Source organism: Artemia sp. Qi Xiang Cuo, chromosome 1 (assembly GCF_049724085.1).
Source record: "Artemia sp. Qi Xiang Cuo chromosome 1, ASM4972408v1, whole genome shotgun sequence".
Lineage (NCBI taxonomy): Eukaryota > Metazoa > Arthropoda > Branchiopoda > Anostraca > Artemiidae > Artemia > Artemia sp. Qi Xiang Cuo.
This window is the reverse complement of record NC_142794.1, coordinates 56222911-56243823: the sequence shown is the minus strand read 5'-3', so window position 1 is coordinate 56243823 and position 20913 is coordinate 56222911. Positions and strand designations below refer to the sequence as shown.

The following is a 20913-nucleotide window of genomic DNA, read 5'->3' as shown; positions in this document are numbered from 1 at the left end:
CGCTGAATATGATGGTGTGATTTTCATTAAGGTTCTATAACTTTTAGGGGGTCTTTCCCCCTTTTTTCGAAAATCAGCCAAATTTTCTCAGGCGCGTAACTTTTGATTAGTAAGATAAACTTGATGAAACTTATATATTTGAAATCAGCATTAAAATCTGATTCTTTTGATGTATCTATTGGTATCAAAATTCCGTTTATCAGCAGTACGTGAATGAAAGTATGATATATTTTAATGTGTTCCTCTTTTCTTGAACGATGTAAACAAAAAGGTTTAAGAGAGAATATAAACCGAGTCATTTATTTCCTCCTTCCCTCAGCATTTACTTTCTGACGGAAAGATCAAGACCTTTTTATATAACTCTAAATTTTTGCTGTTATTTTTCTGTAATCGGTCTTTTCTTTTCAAGAAACCTCAATCTATAGTAAAAAAATCTCGCTTTATTGATCAGGCGGGAAACATAGGGATAGTCCCTTGAATGCAAAGGCATTCAAGGGCTCTCCGAAATGGTGGCCAGTGTTTCCTCTCCCTGACCTCCGAGAAAATACCTCCTTCCGGAAAATAATCCCCACCGGAAAGTACCCCCCCCTCCTCGTGGAAAATAAGGCTTTCCAAATTTGATAAAAAAAAATTCCCGTAGGGGGAAGAAATTCGGTACTTGTGAATTATACGCCACTCACTCAAGTTTACGCTGTGTAAAACTGGAGAACCAACCGGTTTCTTCGTTAGTTTGTTTCAGCTTAGCGCGAGACAAGACAAAGACAAGTGACAGAATAGACGGGAAATATATTTTTATAGTTTTTTTATAGAATTTTAAAACAAAGCTTATTATTCTAATTAAACCGCCATTGAGTTTCAGGAATCATTCTTAAAGAATTAGGACAAAAAGTCAAAACTAGCGTAAAGAGCTAAGTCTTGTGGAAAGGACAACTCCTTTCATATACGTAATGATTTCTGTTCGTTTTAAGTTTTGATGTTGCTCCTTACTTTCAGTTGAAAAACCTTGTTTTTTAAAATTTAATTTCTGATCGTTTTTTTAATAATACCGGGAAATCCGGCTCTCTCGATGAAAAATTCCTGTACTTGTGTATTATTCGCCACTCACTCGAGCTTACGATGTGTCAAACTCGAGAATAAACCGGTTTCTTCGTTACTTTAGAAACAAATTTGGACTATATATTTGCACATTAGGGGGGGGGGATATAGCGGGTGTGCATGCAAAATCTGTTAGGCACAATTATTCTGCATATTATGAAGTAAGAATTGTTTTCTGACCTCAAACTGTCCAAATACTTTACCCCCCCCCCCTTTATGTGTAAATATATAGCCCAAATTTATGTATTTCCCATCCATTCTGTCACTTGTCTTTGTCTTGTCTCGCGCTAAGCTGAAAGAAACTAACGAAGAAACTGGTTTGTTCTCGAATTTTACACAGCATAAGCCTAAGTGAGTGGCGTATAATATACAAGTACCAAAATACCCCCCCCCCCCCACGAAACAAAAACAAAACTCAAATAAAATTCTCAAATTTGGAAAGCCTTCATTTCCACGGGCAGGGTATTTTCTGGGGGTAAACTCCCAGAATCGAAGTATGTGCTTAGGAAAAGATGATGTGATAATTACCTTTTGAATTTTTGGTGTCTGAAGTTTAGTCTAAAATATAAATGCAATTTTCTAACAAACAAAATGTATCTGACCCATTTTTAATGCTTCAAATACGAAATATAGGATATTGTTCTTCCTGGTTTTCTTATTCTTTTCTAAAATTTGACCCAATCAAAATTCAGTTAGAATTACCTTACTTTCAACATCATCATTTATTATTAATCTTACGTTGGTAAAATCTACGTAAAGTTAACGTTCTTTTGAAAACTTCTCTACTAATACCATCGTAGTTTTCCCACTGGTTTCTCATCCTCTTTTGCTGAACTGTCAGCGGGTTAACAAGTCCCCAGTCTCCACCAAAGATATATCCGATGATTGAACAATTGAAGCACACAGGTAGAGAATCCCAGTGCGTTACCTTCTTGGCACCAATGACAACACGATCTGCCAGCACCTGAACCGGCATTAAACTCCTGTCCGAATTAAAAAAATAAAGAAAACAATGAACTGGTTTCATGCATTTACGCAAGGGGTTTTTCCCTTTACCCCCTCCTCCCTCGAAGTTCCTTTATTTTTACGACTAAGATAAGATTAAGTCATGATGAAATACACACATACAACAATACACTATACTAATCCCCCAAAGGCTTGTTGGCCTGTAAAGTAGGAGAAGAGATACGAGTGGCGTATATTAATTAGAGAAAAAAGTCACTAACAAAGAAAAAAAAATAAAGAAAAAATGTAGAATACAAAACTTAAATAGATTAAATAAACTGGTACTGGTGTATTATAGGGTGCACACTTAAGAATTTGGATCTACAGCTGTAACCGGTTTATACCTGTCAGTATTCGAAGATAATTAGCTTAGGTTTATTTGAAATCAACGTTGTAGGTATTTTTTTATTAAATATTTAATATATAGAGATGGTATTTTGGTTGGGTTAGATTAAGTATTTAATATAATTCATTCTGTGCGACCCCTCTACCATACTTCTTTGTTGTAGTTTTCATTATTTTGTTACTAAAGTATTGTCTTTTCATCATGTTTTTGTGTATTTCAGTAGGATTAACCTAACTTCACTTCTCGAGTGTTTACCGGATAACACACAAGTACCGATAATAGAGTCCAATGCATCTTGTGCAAAAAAAGTGAGGGGAAACGTTGTAAGAATCCAAAACATTAAAAAAAAAATTGGTACTGGTGCTTTAGATGGTCACTTCTAAAAAGTCAAGTTTGGTTAATGCTAATGAAATAAAATAAATATATAATAGTTCAGAAACAAATTTGGGCTATATATTTGCACATTAGGGGGGGGGGGTAAAGCATAGCATATATTAAATACGTAACCCAACGTCGGTACCTCCCCCCCTAAACCCAAAAAAACAACAGTTTCAATATCGTAAACGCAATGAAAACTACTCTTCATTCCATTTCTTAATAGCGGTCTCTTTGAAAATAACCGGTCCCGGGCGGGTTTCGTCTGTGATTGCATGACTGGTTTCCTTGCATAGTATATAAAAGTGACCGTATAATGCACTAGTGCCACACAATAAGATGTATGTACCAAAAAAATTTCTAATTGTACCCTCCCCCCCCTCAAAAATTTTAGATATAAGCAAAATGAACAGATACATGAGTAAAAGCTAAGACGTTAACCAGGACAATCAATAAAATAAACTATTAAAAGTCTAAACATTTCATTTTCACATCCCAAAGCCTTTATCAACGAAAATAAAGTAAGAGAAAAGACCAGACTAGTTAGCTTTATCATATAAGAATATAAAATAAAATAATAATTACTCCATAGATGAAGAAGAAAACAAAAAAGGAGATTCTCACATCTGAATACCTATGATGAAAAAAAAAACAGTTATCGACGCTATATTGAATTTTTTTTTTTAGTTTTCTTATTGTACCAAAAAAATTTTCGAGCAACCTAAAAGAGTTGTACCATTGAGCTAATTCAAGATTCAGTTGTACCATTGAACTGACTGAGCTGATTCAAGATTCAATCATCATATTCCACACAATAAGACTCGCCTTTACACGTCCTAAATCTGACCTAACAGAAGGAGTAAAAGGAATTTGAATACGAGTTTTTGTATTGCGGAGATTATAATTATTTTTATCGGAGGTTAAAAACAGTGTAAAACCTTATAGGACTGTTTCCTTTGATATTCTTTTTTCATAGAAGTTCCGTGTGTTTTTGCTGTTTTGATAGATTTTCCACCTTCTAATAAACTTCTGCGGAAATGTGTGGCAAATACAATAAAGATTCGTTACCTTTTGAAGTCTGTAAGACCTATTTCTCAGATTCATGTTGGAACCTGAACTGATAATGTGTTTTTTACACTTCATCTTCACAACTAGATTGATCTCAGACGGTCATTCCATGGTTCCCAGACCGCCGGAAGATCACAAAGGTTTTAATGAGGCCAGGGCCGTATCCAGGCTTTTTTTGGGGGGGGGGCAAAATGTTTTTTTCTAGGGGGCGTTAGTTACACAAAAATACCTAAAAAAAAACAACATTATATTCATTTTTGTCACGTTTTTACGAGTCGGATAATTCCTTTTTATTGGGGGGGGGCAAACCCCCCCCCATGGATACGGCCTTGAATGAGGCATTTTTTTTGCTTAAAACTAGTATAGGCTAGGCTAAGTGATTATTTTTTAGACACTTTTTTTAAACTGAGCTTATTTAGTTCATAAGTAGGTAAAAGTGAATCTTGGATTCGCAAGTTTCTAATTTTTGTAACCAGACAGGATTTTTTTTTTTTCCCGTAAGAAGAAAAATCATTAAACCTTATTAAAATTGCTTTAAGCTTCTGATTTCACCAAACTCTGTGACTGATGCGAATTTACAGGCTGTGGTATAAAAATAGTTGATTATACGGTTATTCAGGAACTGTTGACATTGATTATGCGCCCCGCATCAATTTTGCGTCCGACACACCTCTGGGACCCTCTAAGAAATATTCACTTAGGGCATAGAAAAACAACAAAAGGATTTACATTCTGAAATAGTCGTTACATAATTTCGTCTAGTGCTGTCACTATTAAAACTTAGTTATGTTTTAGTCACGATTTGATCCACTTATGATTTTGAGGGCATTCAATTGACATAAAGAGTTAATCAAATTAGTGTTTCTGCTAGTGTAATTTGTACTTCCTGTTTCATAGCAATGACCTGTATAATTGGTTTTTCAAAGCAGGCGAAAGATTATCGAGGGCCATATCATTAGTCTTTTTGTCTTCTGCAGGCTACTTGCAAACTTTTTTGCTCCCAATCCTATTTGTTAGGTCGATCTTGTGTTCTTACTAAAATCGCTAGTTTTCAGAATTCTACAAATATGGGAAAATATCACAAGCTACTTTGTTTGAACCAGTTTTACAAAAATGTGTTGCATAAACTACTAAGCAACAATTTTGCTCGTTTAAAGTTTCAACTCTACTCAAGGGCGGATCCAGGATTTTTTTTCGGGGGGGAGGTACTAATTTTTGATTTAGTTTTCGACTAATTTTCCTGATTTTTATCTAGGTTTTACTAAATTTCGACTTATTTTCGACTCGGTCAAATTTTGGGGTGGGGTGGGGAGGTTCGAACCGGGTAACCCCCCCCCTGGATACGGCCTTGACTCTGCTCTTTACTTCCCTAAGGAAAAACCTTTATGTTTTCTTTCATTGATTTTTCTTCGTTCTTAGGTTCTTCAAATAGATACAATCAACTTAACAAAAAGATTTGAGTGTAAGGTAAAGACACTAAAGAAGTTAAGATGAGTAAACAATTTGTTAAAGTAAGGCATTAAATATAGGTTTAACCTTGTACCTGTCTTAAGCTTTCCCACAAAAAAAACGTGCAATTTTGTCAAATAACGAGTCCAATGGATAAATTATCATCGGTATCTTGAAGAGCTGCGGATTAAAAATTCAATTAATTATTAAACTTTATTACGAGACCCTTCATTGGGGATCGAGTCCATAAGTAAAAAAAATACGATAATACACTGAATCAAAAAACACGAACATGAATTTTTTTAACCGTCGTGCTTTCCACAATAAAGTTAATCCCAGATTAAATAAGGTTGTCATTTACCCTACATTTATATCAATTGGCTAATTAATCTTTTTGATTACATATGAAAAGAGTCGGAAAAAGATATGCAAAATTAAATTAATTTTGATATGAAAAGTTTTCCCCCTCGCCGGAACCCCCTCTCCCCGAAAATTCCTTATTGGAAAATGAATAAAGTTGATTTTCATCCTACATTTATATAAATTACCTAAATATTTTGGCTTTGATCACATATGCAAAGACTCGGGAAATATATGCGAATCAAATTCATTTTAATATGAGAAACACCCCCCTCCCCTTCCGCCGCGAAATTCTCCCCATTAACAATTTTCCCAGAAAATCCCTATATGTAAAACGACGATAGTAATTTAGGCTGAACCCGAAGTTCTCGAAACTGTTGAACAACAAATCCAGGGAATTTACTGAAAAGAAATTTTATAATTACAAAAGTGTGTTAGATGACAGAATTCATAATTAACTAAGCCATTAATTGCATTTGCAGAAAATGTGAATAACGAGACCAGAAGGGATTGTCAAGTATTCGTGTTGAGTGCTCTCTAATTTCAGTCTGGACGGAAAAGTATCAAGGAGGCCATGGGTTTACGGATGGTGGTATTTTGCGTTAAAATTTTCGCAACAATGTACTGAACAACTTCTTAAAGGTTCTTGGCGATCAGATGAACGGTGTAATAGCCTAATGCATACAGGACGCACCGGTATACATTCGATCTTATGCATATAGATATGGAAGTTTTAGAAAACTGAAGGGAATAAAATAACCTTAGTTATATAGTTAATATAACTTTCTGAAGATTCGTGTAAACAGAAATTCATGTTGTCATTGTTGCAATTTTTCTGCCTCAATGCTTCAAAAATTTGAACTTCTTATAAAAAAGTATACTTCTGTAAACCTCTTTTTAAGTTCTTTCTATATGCCCTTTTATATTGGCAGATGTGATGGTTTACGTAAATTCCAAAGATAGACGATGAACGTTGGTACATGGTCTTTATTAAATAACGTGAGAATACACATAGAGAAATTAAGGTAGCACAAGAACAACTAACTACGACGAAGGCGAGAGATGGACTGCCTTTAGAAATGAGCGGAGAATGTAACTTTCCTGGAACGGAAGTTCCAGGCCTGGGAACGACCACTTTCCCACGACTAGCTTTAGTCCCAAGAGCTCCCCCCCCTGGACCGCTATCATTAACACATAAATCCCCAACTAACTACGAAATGAGATACCCGGAAAAGCTTCTCGAATTGATGTTAAATACTTTACAGATTCTCCCCCCTGTTTTAAGTTAAATTTCTCAAATTTGGCTTATCCCCTTCTCATTAAACCCCCAAACTTTAATTGAATTCAAAACATTCCCTTCCCAAATTATTCACTTCTCGCCTACTAACATTCTACAGCATGAACTAGTAAACAATTATATAATACAAACACTACACAATACTTGCATAAGTAAAAACTTACATAGTATAAGCGAACCACACTAACAACCGTAGTCGGAAACTGGATATTTTAACACTTCATTTTTCTTTGTATACTTTAAAATAGACTTGTTCCCCATACTCCTGAATTTGATGAGGACAAGGAAAGTTGGGATTATGTATAAACTTTGAATTAGGGCAAAAGGAATGACCGGGAAAGGCTAATTAATCCTGAAAATACCAGCGACAAATAAATGAAGTTGCAGAAACTCTAAAAATCATACCATGCTGCAACGGCGTTAAGATATTATTCCCAATAAAATCCTCGGGGTTTTATTGCTGCGGAACGCCTCGGTTTAGACCTATTTGGTTTTTCTCTACAACCTGTGGTTCGACAAATCGCAGTACTACTGTTGATATCTCTACATAACTATTAGCGCTACGCATTAAAACCATCCCGTGAGGCATCAACCTCATCTCGCGAGATATTACAACCAGCTCCCTCTCCCTGGGTAGCCAAACCGCCCTGCGAGGAATCAGTACCATCTCGCAGTGCAACAAAAAAACCATCCCGTGAGGCATCAGTACCATCCCACGGGACCTCAAACCCAGCTCCCTTTTCCTGGGTAGCCAAACCGCCCTGCGAGGAATCAGTACCATCTCGCAGTGCCTTCTCATTATCATTGAGTCCAAATTTCACCCTCGTCAGCGCAGAAAGAAATTCATCGGAAAAAGAAGACGTGTCTCCTTTCCCCACTATCTGTTCTATCTGTTCATATTGTATTGCAACCTTATCCGCCGGATCGAGAATAGGAATAAAAACTGACATATTGAGATTAAAATTTGAAAAGCAGTTATTCTAAAAATTTAAATATTTGTTTTAAACACCGTTCTTTAATTACGGACGCTAAATTTTGGGCAATAACTTCACTTCTAACAACAACGGTCTAATAAAATTTACTGGGTTGTTTAATCGTGGTAAATCACTTACGAAAGGTCGTCTGTCTTACATCTAATTGCAGTTGGTCTCAATTAAATCACTAGCGTCAAATGCAGTCACAATTGAGAATTAATTTTCGATTATCGTATTCAATGTTAAATTTTGGTTCGAAACTGTCAAATGTAGATCAAACTTCGACTGTATAAAATCAGGCAAAAAACACACCAAACATAGATTGGCTAAGTGAAGGTAGAAATCAACCGGAGACCCGCAGTTGTATGAATTTTATTTAGCAGGTAGAAGCTATCGCGAGGAAATCCATATTAGGCATTGTGTAACAGCCTATTTCAAAATGTTCATTTAAAAGAAAGTGTTTCTCAAGAAGGCGCTTTGAATAGAAAAAAGTTCAATACCTCGTAACATTTCGATGTCTTTTTATCAGTCTTTTGTAATATTTGCGGCTCAATATCACAAGCAATTTTGGTAGCGGGCGAAATAGCTCTTCAATATGTTGCCAGTATTTAGCGTAAGATGTCCTAAATACTTATAACGGTCACTCAAATGTCACTTGGAGGTTTTCCCCTAGTGATATATGCTCCACTAATCTTAACCGCTTGCCACCACTCTGTAAACCTCTATTTAGGTTCTGTTTATATGCCCTTTTATATTGGCAGATGTAATGGTTTACGTAAATTCCAAAGATAGACGATAAACGTTGGTACATGGTCTTTATTAAATAACGTGAGAATACACATAGAGAAATTAAGGTAGCGCAAGAACAACTAACTACGACGAAGGCGAGAGATGGACTGCCTTTAGAAATGAGCGGAGAATGTAACTTTCCTGGAACGGAAGTTCCAGGCCTGGGAACGACCACTTTCCCACGACTAGCTTTAGTCCCAAGAGCTCCCCCCCCCTGGACCGCTATCATTGACACATAAATCCCCAACTAACTACGAAATGAGATATCCGGAAAAGCTTCTCGAATTGATGTTAAATACTTTACACTTCCGTTGTTTTAATTCTTGGACTTCAATATTTTAGGAGAACTGATCATCAAACAGTGATGGTTCTAACCTCTCTTGCATCCGGGGCAAAATTTTGATTAGCGCCCCCTCTCCTTGTCTCCCAAAAATTCTCAGGCCAAATTTTAACATTATTTTTTTATTAACAAAATATTCATTTATTTACGAAATTGTTTCATTTATTTAAATCTGATTTTTCTTGCTTTATATGGGAATATAGACATGGGAAAAATGAAAATTTCGGATTCAATTTGCTTATATCTACTACCAACTGCACCCTCTACTTTATTTTTATACAAATTAAACTCCCAAAAATTACAAAATAAATATAAATCTTAGATTATTATTTGAAATTTTGCGCCCCTAAAATTTCTGCGTCCGGGAAAAGTACCTCTTCTACCCCCTCCCCCCGACCGCCTCTATCGTCAAAAATCATATTATTATAATAAATTATAGGTTAGAACAAAAAATTCTGCGAATTGAGGGGGAAAGTACATTGCCTTCCACCTGCCCCCGTATAATAAGCCTGTATGTGACATCAAAAACCAGTGACCCAATTCATGCGTGCCTTGGAGGGGGAGGGACCTTAATAGCGAAAAGTTCGTATGGTTACACATGCCGACGCTCCTCTGATGTCTCAATGTCCCACTAGAGCTGAAGGGAAAAAAAGACAAATTAGGGTTTCAAGCTCTTTTGAAATTCCCGAAATGTGACGTCGTAATTTATTTTTACCGTTTGGGCAAACTTAAATAATATTTTAAATGAAATTTTTTTTTCACCGGGTGTTCTTTTTAAACCCGTTTTTCATTTTTACTAAAAATGAGAGGGAGCTCCGGTCCCTCTCATGGGAGAGGGGTCATGTTCCATGGTCCATGAGAGGTCCATGTTCCATGGGGGACCACGAGAGGGAGCATTGAAGAGGCGGATTTCAAACATCCAGTTAAGGATTTTTGGTTTTGGAGATTTCAGTGATACACTGCTTTTACTTTCATTCCTACCCACTCTGGATATTACATAAAAAAACCATCGTCCCATATGCTATCACCTTACGAAAGCATTTTTAACGAAAAATGTATGCTAGGTGCACATATGTGACTTTTCGCATTCACATAAGCTCTTAGACAGATTTCGACTATGCTTCGAAAGCCTGCTAGTGCTGAAGAAATATAAAGAATAAAAAAACACATCAGCGTTTCAAGCTCTTTTGAAAACTCCAAAGAACATTTTTCGCAGTTTACTTTTTTCTTAAACAGTAAATTACGTTTAATTTTGAGTAAAGTAGGGCCTAAACGACATTTTTTCTCTCAAAACCTGTTTCTTAGTTTTCAATTTCTAAGGGGGCTAGGAACGGGTGTATACAAGGAGAATAGTTATTGAGGTCTTTTTTGACCTGGGAGATTATAACAGTACCCTTTTTATACTTCCCGGCCTTTCAACTACAGAAATGACACCAAAAACGGTCATTTTTGGTCCCATATGACACAACGGTATTGCTATCAATGCGAATTTAAAGAATCGCGTAAATATGATCGATAGCTTCAAAATGAGCAATTGAGCATTCCTACGATGTTGTAGTAACCTGCTAGCTCTGCTAGTCAGCTGAAGATTTAAGAAACTTACTAAAAGGAGGCTGGGAGAGAGAGTATAAATAAGAAGAAATTGTAAACCTCCAGTTGAGGGATTCCGACCATGAAGATTATAGTGGTACCCCTTTTATGCTCATTATCCCTTAAAACCCAGAAATGATACCAAAATGTTGTCATGTTTGGTGTCATATAGCACTTTACGATGGCGCAATCGAGACAGATTTACAAAAAAACGTAGATATGATCGAGAGCTTTGAAATGAACTATTAACCCTCTCTATAATGTTCTAGTATCCTTGTAGTTCTGCTAGTCAGCAGACGCATCATGTAACTTACTAAGTGGGCTGGGATGGAGAATATATATAAAAGTTGGGGGGGGGTATAAAACTCAAGAAAAGGGCTTTTGACCATGAAAATTATAACGACACCCTTTTCATGCCTACCTTTCTGCTCATGAAATGCAACCAAAACGTGCTAAATTGGTGACATATGTAAACTTACAGATTGTGCTATTCAGACAAATTTATATGAAGTCCGAGGGTATAAAACATTAGCTTCTAACTGAGCCACTAAGAATATCTCTATGATGTTTCGGTAGCTCGCTGTTTTTGGCAGAAAAAAAAAAAAACAAACAAACATGAGTGTTACCAATACACGCCATTTTGAGGGGTTTCGAGCTCTCTTTTGAAATATCCATGAATTTGTTTTCACAATTAACTCTTACTATTAAGACTAACCGAAATAATAGTTACCCTAGATCAGCGTCAAATAGAAACACCATTTTTCTCACCAACACTTTCTACAGAACACCTACATGAACCTTCGTTTACATGGGCCGTCTACTAGGCTGCACTATCGGCCGTCTACCAGTCTACTAGGCCGTCTACTATCGTTTACTGTAGGCTCTCTACTAGACTGCAGCCATCACTACAATCATGAACCCCCCCCCCCCTCCTTGAGTCGACCCTGCATGACGCACAAATAAACATTAGTTTAATGATTTAATTCTCTCTAAAAATTTCATTTTGGCGGTAAAAGAGTCATAGCTACTCTCGCCCTTTGTCCATGCCGTTTACCAAAAGACTTGGAAAACTATAGGTCTTCCCGTTCCCCTGGGATACCAGGGGACTTGGTCGTGATTCAATCCTAAAACACGGTAGTCTGCCTGAGACTCTAAGCAGGCGAACCTATTAGGCTTAGGTCACTTGTTCGCCTATGAGTTCAAACAAATTCCGTCCCACCTTTTGCATACAGTCTGTGTGAACCAATATGCGTTAACGCCTTTCCAACTATTGCAAACAGGTTTTTGTATTTGGTTAAACATAGCAATCTTGGTGACGATTAAATAAGAAAAACAGGTTTTTTTAATCAAACAGTTCGTGGTAACGAACTGTAAGTAAGGAGCGACCCGGCTCAATGGTAACCGAAACTCTAAAAAACGGGATTTTGATACCAATAGATACATCAAAAGAATCAGATTTTAATTCTGATTTCAAATATATCAGTTTCATTAAGTTTAATCTGACCCATCACAAGTTACGTGCCTGAGAAAATTTGGCTGATTTTCATAAAACGGGGGAAAGGCCCCCTAAAAGTAATAGAATCTAAATGAAAATTACACAATAATATTAGGAGTATCAGAGAACCCTACTGTGGAGGTTTCAATCTCCTACCTACAAAAATGTGGAATTTTAAATATTTTGCAAAAAGAAAGATAACGATTGCGTGTTTTTTTTTGTTTTTGTTTGTTTTTTTTGTTTTGTTTTTTTTTCCCAGGGGTGTTCTTATTGACCTAGTGATTCTAGAGAATTTTGGCAGGACTCATTCGAATGTAAATTAAAAGCTCTTGTTCGATTTACAACTGACAAAAAAAATGGAGGGCAACTAGGCCCCCTCCTGCGATCATTTTTTTCCCAAATGCGTCTAGCAAAAATTTTGCGATAGCCATTTTGTACAGCATGGTCGAAAATATGATAAAAATGTCTTTTAGGATGACTTGATCTCCCAAAGTCCCTAGGGGGAGGGCTGAAAGTTATGAACTTTACTCAATGTTAACATATAGTATTGATTATTGGAAAGTATACAGACTTTTTCAGAGGAGATTTTTTCTGGTAGGTGGGGGAAGGAGAGGGTCGGGGGCTATATGGAAGGATATTTCCATGAAGGAAGTTTTCATGGGGGAAGGGACATTGCTATGAAGGGGGCGCCGGATTTCCCAGCATTATTAAAGAAAAAGATCAGGAATTAAATAAAAAAAAACAAGTTTTTCAACTGATCAACTGATTGTGATTAAGAGGTCATTTTTAAAGAACTGGAAAAAAAATTCGAACTATAGTTTAAAGAGCAGGGTATTGACTAGGGGGCGAACCCCCTAATATACGTGTTAAAAATTTATGAATATAGAAGTTCGTTACGTAAGTTAATTCTAAGTTACGTATATTTATTACTAATAAAAACGTTCGTAAATAAAATTAAACAAGTTTCGAGAAAGCCATTTAACCAAATATAATATGCAAATTTTGTTTTAATTATTCATGTACGGTGAGCCAAAATCAAAACCTGCATTAATTCAAAAACGTTCAAAAATTAAATAAAAAAACAAGTTTTTTTAACTGAAAGTAAGGAACGACGTTAAAACTTAAAACGAACAGAAATTATTCCGTATATGAAGGGGGCTGTCCCCTCCTCAACGCCTCGCTCTTTACGCTAAAGTTTGACTTTCTCACAACTCTATTTTTTTAAACAATAAAAAAAACTTTAGCGTAAAAAGCGAGGCGTTGAGGAGGGGACAGCCCCTTCATATACGGAATAATTTCTGTTCGTTTTAAGTTTTAACGTCGTTCCTTACTTTCAGTTAAAAAAACTTGTTTTTTTTATTTAATTGAAAGTAAGGAACGACGTTAAAACGAACAGAAATTATTCCGTATATGAAAGGGGCTGTCCCCTCCTCAACGCCTCGCTCTTTACGCTAAAGTTTTTTATTGTTTAAAAACATAACAGTTGTGAGAAAGTCAAACTTTAGCGTAAAGAGCGAGGCGTTGAGGAGGGGACAGTCCGTTTCATATATGAAATAATTTATGTTCGTTTTAAGTTTTAACGTCGTTCCTTACTTTCAATTAAAAAAATTTGTTTTTTTTAAATTTAATTCTTGAACGTTTTTGAATTAATGCAGGTTTTGATTTTGGCTCACCGTACATGAATAATTAAAAAAATTGCATATTAATTTTACTTTTAATTGGTTAAATGGCTTTCTCGAAACTTGTTTAATTTTATTTACGAACGTTTTTATTGATTAGATAAGATATACATTTATTAGAAAAGTAAACAAACACTATTCGCCTTTTGCCTGCCACGAAAGGCAATAAGCTTGAAAGGGCAAGCGAGGTTATCATTCTCAGCTAATTAAGACAACATTCACACCTTGCTAATCAACACACAAGACGCTTGTCTGATGAAGGAATAAAGGAAAAAAGAGAGAAAGAGGAAAAGACAAGAAGTAGATAGAAAAAAAACAAAAAAAAAAGAGCAAAGTAAAAATATACGTAACTTACGAGTTAACTTACGTAACGAACTTCTATATTCATATATTTTTAATACGTATATTAGGGGGCTCGCCCCCTAGATAATACCTCGCTCTTTAAGCTAAAGTTCGAATTTTGTTCCAATTCTTTAAAAATGACCCTCTTAATCACAAAGGCCGTTATTTAGAATAAATAGCTCTTATGAAAGTACTAAAAAATCTTTGGCTTAAAGAGCGAGATATTGACTAGGGGGTGAACCCAATCACACACGTAATATTTTCTTTTTCGTTTTAAGTTTTGATGTTACTCCTTACTTTCAGTTGCAAAACTTGTTTTTTATATATTTAATTTCTGATCGTTTTTTTAAATAATGCTGGGAAATCCGGCGCCCCCTTCATAGCAACGTCCCTTCCTACATGAAAACTTCCTCCATGGAAAGATCTTCCCACATAACCCCCGACCCACCCACCCCCCTACTATCAGAAAAAATACCCCCTGAAAACGTCTGTATAGTTCCAATAACCAATACTATATGTTAACATTGGGTAAAGTTCATAACTTTCAGCCGTCCCCACGGGGACTTCGGGGGATTAAGTCATCCTAAAGGACATAGTTATCATATTTTCAACCATGCTGAACAATATGGCAATCTCAAAATTTTGATCAGGTGACTTTGGGAAAAAATGAGCGTGGGAGGGGACCTAATTGCCCTCCATTTTTATGGTCACTTAAAAAGGGCACTATAACTTTTAATTTCCGTTCGAATGAGCCCTCATACGATATTCTAGGACCAGTGGGTCCATATGATCACCCCTAGGAAAAAAAAAACAAAAAAAAAACAAATAAACACGCTTCCGTGATCTTTCTTCTGGCAAAAAATGAAAAATTCCAGATTTTTGTAGATAGGTTCTTGAAACCTCTACAGTCGTGTTCTCTGATACGTTGAATATGATGGTGGGATTTTCATCAAGGTTCTATAACTTTTAGGGGGTCTTTCCCCCTTTTTTCGAAAATCAGCCAAATTTCATCAGGCGCGTAACTTTTGATGGGTAGGACTAAACTTGATGAAAGTTATATATTTGAATTCAGTATTGAAATCCTATTCTTTTTATGTATCTATTAGTATCAAAATCCCGTTTTCTAGAGTTTCGGTTACCATTGAGCCGGGTCGCTCCTTACTTACAGTTCGTTACCACGAACTGTTTGAGTAGCAGGTGGTTTAGAGAAATTGAATTTTTCAATAACTAAGGGAAATAGATTAGTACTTGATTGTAAATGCCAAATTTATTTCAACCAGTTTGTGAAAACCCAAGAATCAAATAGATGATTTAAACCTAAATTATTTTGAAAGTTTGAAGATTCTACACATTTCTTGAGGGTCCAGGTTCGAAAGAAAGCCACCCGGTGTGGCGTTATGTACATAAGGAGATAACAATTTACCTTTTCTGTCTGTATTTATAGTAAATAAAACACCTGACAAAAAAAAAGAAAAGAAAAATAAACATAGCAAGAACCATAAAAGAAACTATAGATAAAGACACACCTGTGTAGTGAATTGTAAACACATAACTTTAGATGTCTACTGAATAATTCAGACGGTTTGTATCAATTAAAAATTGTAGTACCGGTGACCTAGTAGATGTGCAAACACTAACAATTAAGTAAACATAACCAAACACTCAATAAAACGTCTGATCTGAAAAGAACGCAAATTCTATATTGGGCAAAAAATATATTGGGCTAATCAAGAAGAGGGTTGAATTTTTGCAATTGTATCATATCTTCCATATTGCAGAAAAATTTCATTGTCTAGCCTCCGACAGAACTTTCAAATCTGTCAGCTGTGATAAATTGCATCGATCAAAACATCATTCAACAGCAAGAGACGGGCTACTATTTTTTTTTTTTTTTTTTTTTTTTTTTTTACAGTGGTTTTGTATTGGCTAAGTAGGTGTTTGGCTCTGGTTTCGATACTTGTATGATAAACCCTCTACCGCTCTAGTTGTTCATTCATTGACGCATTATAAAAACCGGTTTTTTTTTCGTTAGTTTCTTTCTGCTTAACGTGAGACAAGACAAAAAGAAGTGACAGAATAGATGGAAAATATATAACTTGGGCTATGTTTTTGTACAGTAGGGGGGGGGGGGGGTAAATTATAGGGACCGTGTGAAGTTAGAAAAAAATTCTTACTACGTAATAAGAAAAATGATAGTACCTAACAGACTAGACATGCACAACCGCTATAATTTACCGCCATCCCCCCTATTGGGCAGACACATAGCCCAAATTTGTTTCTAAAGTATTATATTTTTATCTTACTTTGGTATATTTCTTTAGGATTGAACGGCAGGGAAACATATTAGAAGAATATTAGGTAGGGGGTATATCATACAAGTACCGTACAGCCGTTATGTTCAATATGGCTATTGGACAAATATAGGCTAGTGAGATTATGTAAAAATTAAGTAATAAAAGTGATATCTTCGAAATCACAAGAAAGTAAGGATTTTATGGATACGTCAACAGTCAACTAAAGGGATAAATATAACAGAATGGGACACCCTCATTTGTCTTTCTATAAAGATGTTTTTGTGGACAAGTCAAGTAACTAATAATTTGAAGGGTCTAATCGTGAATAATTTTAATATCCATATTTCATGATATGTTTGGTACTTGACAATTAGCTACAACCCACGCAAGATAGATGCTAAAGGAAGCTAGTCAAACGGGTATCAGTCAATAGAGAATTGGATCGTAAACCTTGCGTTTACAATATTTAAGCTATTGTTTTTTGGGGTTTAGGGGGGGAAGGTACCTAGGTTACGTTAGGTTGCATATTTAATATATTCTATGCTTTATCCCCCCCCCCCTAATGTGCAAATATACAGCCCAAATTTGTTTCTAAACTATTGTATTAACATCACATTTTGTTTTGTTTCATTAGCATTAACCAAACCTGACTTCTCGAGTGGGTTGCAGCTAATTGACAAGTACCATATGTTTTTTCTCTTTAGTTTCTGCCGATTTTTACACACGTTCCGTATTTTAAACTTGGCGTCCGTCAAGCGTAAAACATAACTCCACGTGGTAGTCTTTTTCATTAAAATTGAATTTCCGGGTTTCCTGATTTTCTAAGACGTAGCGTATATGGTTGTTAAAGTTTCCACTAAATCTTTTAAAGAATCAGATATCATTAACTTATCTCTTACTGGTGGATTATTTTTAGCTGACTTTATCATAGACAATTTTACATTGTTTATTGAAGGGCTAGTGAAGGTGCTGCGACCTACAGAATGCCGAAAAAGTGGAAAGATGGCCACTGAAAAATTTGACCTGACACTTTTTTTTAGATAATGCAATAATGGTTATAGGCTACAATATTTGCAGACTAAAATCAAGAAAGTCCTTCGACCTTATTATAAGCTTTCCTAACTTCAGGTTTGATAAGTGTTTTTCTATTTGTATGAAAACAAATAGAAGTGGCATAAAAAATAGCAATTCCACTAATATCTACATATTAATCTTAGAGCAAACAGTTTGAAGCTCCAAATGGAGCGTTTGACTCTAAAGAAGTGGCTTGAGTAGGAGTATTGCTTTGTCGAGTGGACTCGGGAGGAGACCAAAGAACTTTCCCATATTAAATGACCTTCAGGTATTTGACTTCATTTTAGAGTTTAATTGCATTACCACCACGCGATTATGTAATCAGTGAGGACTTTACTGTACTGTAGTGATCAAACACTCACATACTCAGCATTAGTCCTCAAAGCCGCACTGAAAAAAATTCGGTCGAAAGTTCAAAAATCAGTTTAAAAAAACTGTCTAGTCAGAAAAAAATTGCATAAAAAATTATGTCACGTTTTTGTGGTATTTCTGAAGTTGAAAGGTTGGCAAGTGTAGAGAAAATACCCAAGTTTAATTCCCAAGGTTATTTAATGTTTTTCTCTTTTCTAAAATTTCTATGAAAATCTCATGATATTGTACGGACTGAACGGAACAATATTTTGAATTATTGAGACTCCTCTAAACAAACAAAACGAATCCGGAAATTAGAGACTGTCTCTAAACACCCCTGAGGGAGTAAGTCGACAGGTCGTTGCCTATAACATGAATTTGAGTTTCAAATCATCCTGTTTTGTTGTCTATAGAAGATAGGAGAATGTACTAATGTGAATCTGTCACACTTTAAATTAAGACTTTGGTAAATATATAGTTGTGACTTGTGAGTCTCGTATATTTTTGGCCTTCTATTAACAGACATATATGCACAAAGATACCCCAGTAAAGTTTGTTCATTTTGTTTGTTTGAATTGCTTTTTTTGGATTTGTTGTTTATAACCAGCTGGCGGATAATGCCAAACGATAGCTAGGTAACAGGGGTATCTATGCCTCCCTCCTAGATCCCTCTTATGTTTTGAAATCTAGGATCCCTCCTAGGTCCTAGATCCTTCTAGGATCCCTCCTAGATCCTTCTAATGTTTGCCTTTTTTGGAGTATTTCGTTGAAAGATACCGTTTTTTTTTTGCATTTTCATTGAAAACAAACAACAAATTTACTCCCCCCTCCTATATTTCCCTGAATTGACACCACTAGAACTAGACAAGTCACTAGAACTAATCTAGTTCTGTAGTGATAAGAAGTGAACCATGTGTACCTAGTAACTATTTAATCATGGTTGCAGCAATAGTTTCAACCCAGGGCCGGATCTAGCGGGGCTGGAGGGGGCAAGCATCCCTGGCACGCCGGGGGGTGATGGCTAAACTAGCTTAAATTGTAGTATTTTTGGGCAAAGCTGTAATATTTTTGGGCAAAAACTATAATATTTACAATATTGATGGTGCGGCAGGGGGTGGCAAAGTCTAAATTTGCCCCCCCCCCCCTTGAGAACTCCGGCTCTGCTTCAACCTAGGAAAGAGCGAACCACTGTTCGGCATAATTGCCGAAAACATAAAATTTACTCCCGCAGACATACCCTCCTAAGGAAAATCCTGGATACGCCCTTACCCGTAGCATTTGTATTGATTTTTCTTCGCATATCTTCGGGAAAGGGCATCCTGGGCATAATAATAAAATTTCTAGAGAAACTCTTGTAGTTGTTAGCGTATTGAGAATATTTGTGAAGATATTACAACGTACTTACAGGAAGTCGCTCGGTTTTGAATACAATTGATCAAGGAGAAGAACCTGAAGAAGAATGGGATAGGCTTCGTCAGAGTCGTGCATCAGCAAGACGACGAAGCAGTGTTCCAGATACAAGAGAAGATCAAAGGACATCAATAAAAGATGAAGAGCGTTCAACTACGTTACCACGAACGACGGGACCAGTTAGTTTAAGCACAATAACCCAGGTAATATTGAATTCTTAAGAAATCAAAGCTTTTCCTACTTCTTGTGTCGAGGAAGAAGATGTCCGTAAAATTAATCATGGTGGATTGTTAGGTAGATATTTTTTTTATGGTCTATCTGCAAGGGTTTTCTAGAGTCCTAGGGCAGTGAATAAGGTCCCTTGATGTTCTTAAAAAATAGATACGCTGGTAAACTATTTACTATAGAACTACAAAAAAGAAAAAAAAAATTATGTTCTCTTCGATTTCATTGAGACAAGTGGTTTACGCTTAGATTTACTACAGGATAAAAAGACTGAGAAGCACTGCTTTAAAGTGCTAATAAATTCATTGGGGCCATGCATCAGCCTTTTAATTACTTATAAACTTAGTTTTTTTCATGCCGTATAAATTGAACGTAGCTTTACAATGACCATCCAGTCTACGCAAAAAATGAGTTTCGACAAGCAGGACAGTCGAAAGCCAAGACTAGGCACCGTGCAAAATTTTTTTCGTCGGTTGTCATACCAAATTATGTTTTTAAATCCCCTCAAATATTGTTCGCTTATTTTATAGCTTTTTTTTACAGCTAAAACAGGCGCGATGTCTACTAAACTTTTATTGTATTATTCTGTAGAAGATAAATACTACTATCTTGACAATGAAAGTAAATACATACATTCTTGCTATACGGGCCTAAAATAAATTTTTCTTATCAGCTTTTGTACAGTAGTTATTGTTAACCTAAGATACTCTGTAAAGAAGCAAAATAGGAAATACAATTTGTAAAATGTCTATAAATTTCACCTTATAAAACTGTAACGCATTTGCTGCGTGTTGAGCTACTTTGTTTTATGTGGTACTGGCCTACTCGTCGCGTGTTACTTCGATCTCAAAAGAAAGTAAATTCAGATACCCCCCCCCGGAAAATTATCTTGTAAAAAATCCCCCCCCCCCCATGGAAAATTCCCCCGAGTAGGCTATTAATTGCGATTGTATGTTTAAATTTTCAACTATTTGAAAAATTCCCCCCAAACAACTCTTCCCCTTGAAGAATCCCCACCCCTGTGAAAACTCCTGTCCCCATGTGGAAAATTCCCCACAACGGAAAATTATCCACTGGACAATTCCACCCTCTCTATGAAAATTTCCCGCCGGCAATTTACCCTGAAAATTTTTCTCCACATGCAAAATAACGATCGTATTTTCAAACTTAAAAGTAGGGTATTTGATAGACTTGATGAAGGTTATTAACTTACCCATTGGGCGTTTTTGGATAATTAATATCCTGAAGTTGTTTAGTAAAATTTTGTCTGAAAAAGTGGCCGACATTGCGGAAAATATCCCTTGCGTCTTCCTCTGTTAAAAAGGCTGTGCGCGGTAGTTATAGATAGACCTATA

The 20913-nt window shown here is 36.0% G+C and overlaps 1 protein-coding gene across 1 annotated transcript in view; it reads left to right on the top strand.

Moving 5' to 3' along the window:
- LOC148956506 (uncharacterized) overlaps window positions 1-20913 on the top strand; it is a 397828-nt gene that overhangs the window by 321218 nt on the left and 55697 nt on the right. Inside the window, exon 7 of the mRNA XM_089108420.1 lies at window positions 19331-19536. Coding sequence (XP_088964546.1) covers window positions 19331-19536 — 206 coding nt within the window. The remainder of the gene's footprint in view (window positions 1-19330; window positions 19537-20913) is intronic.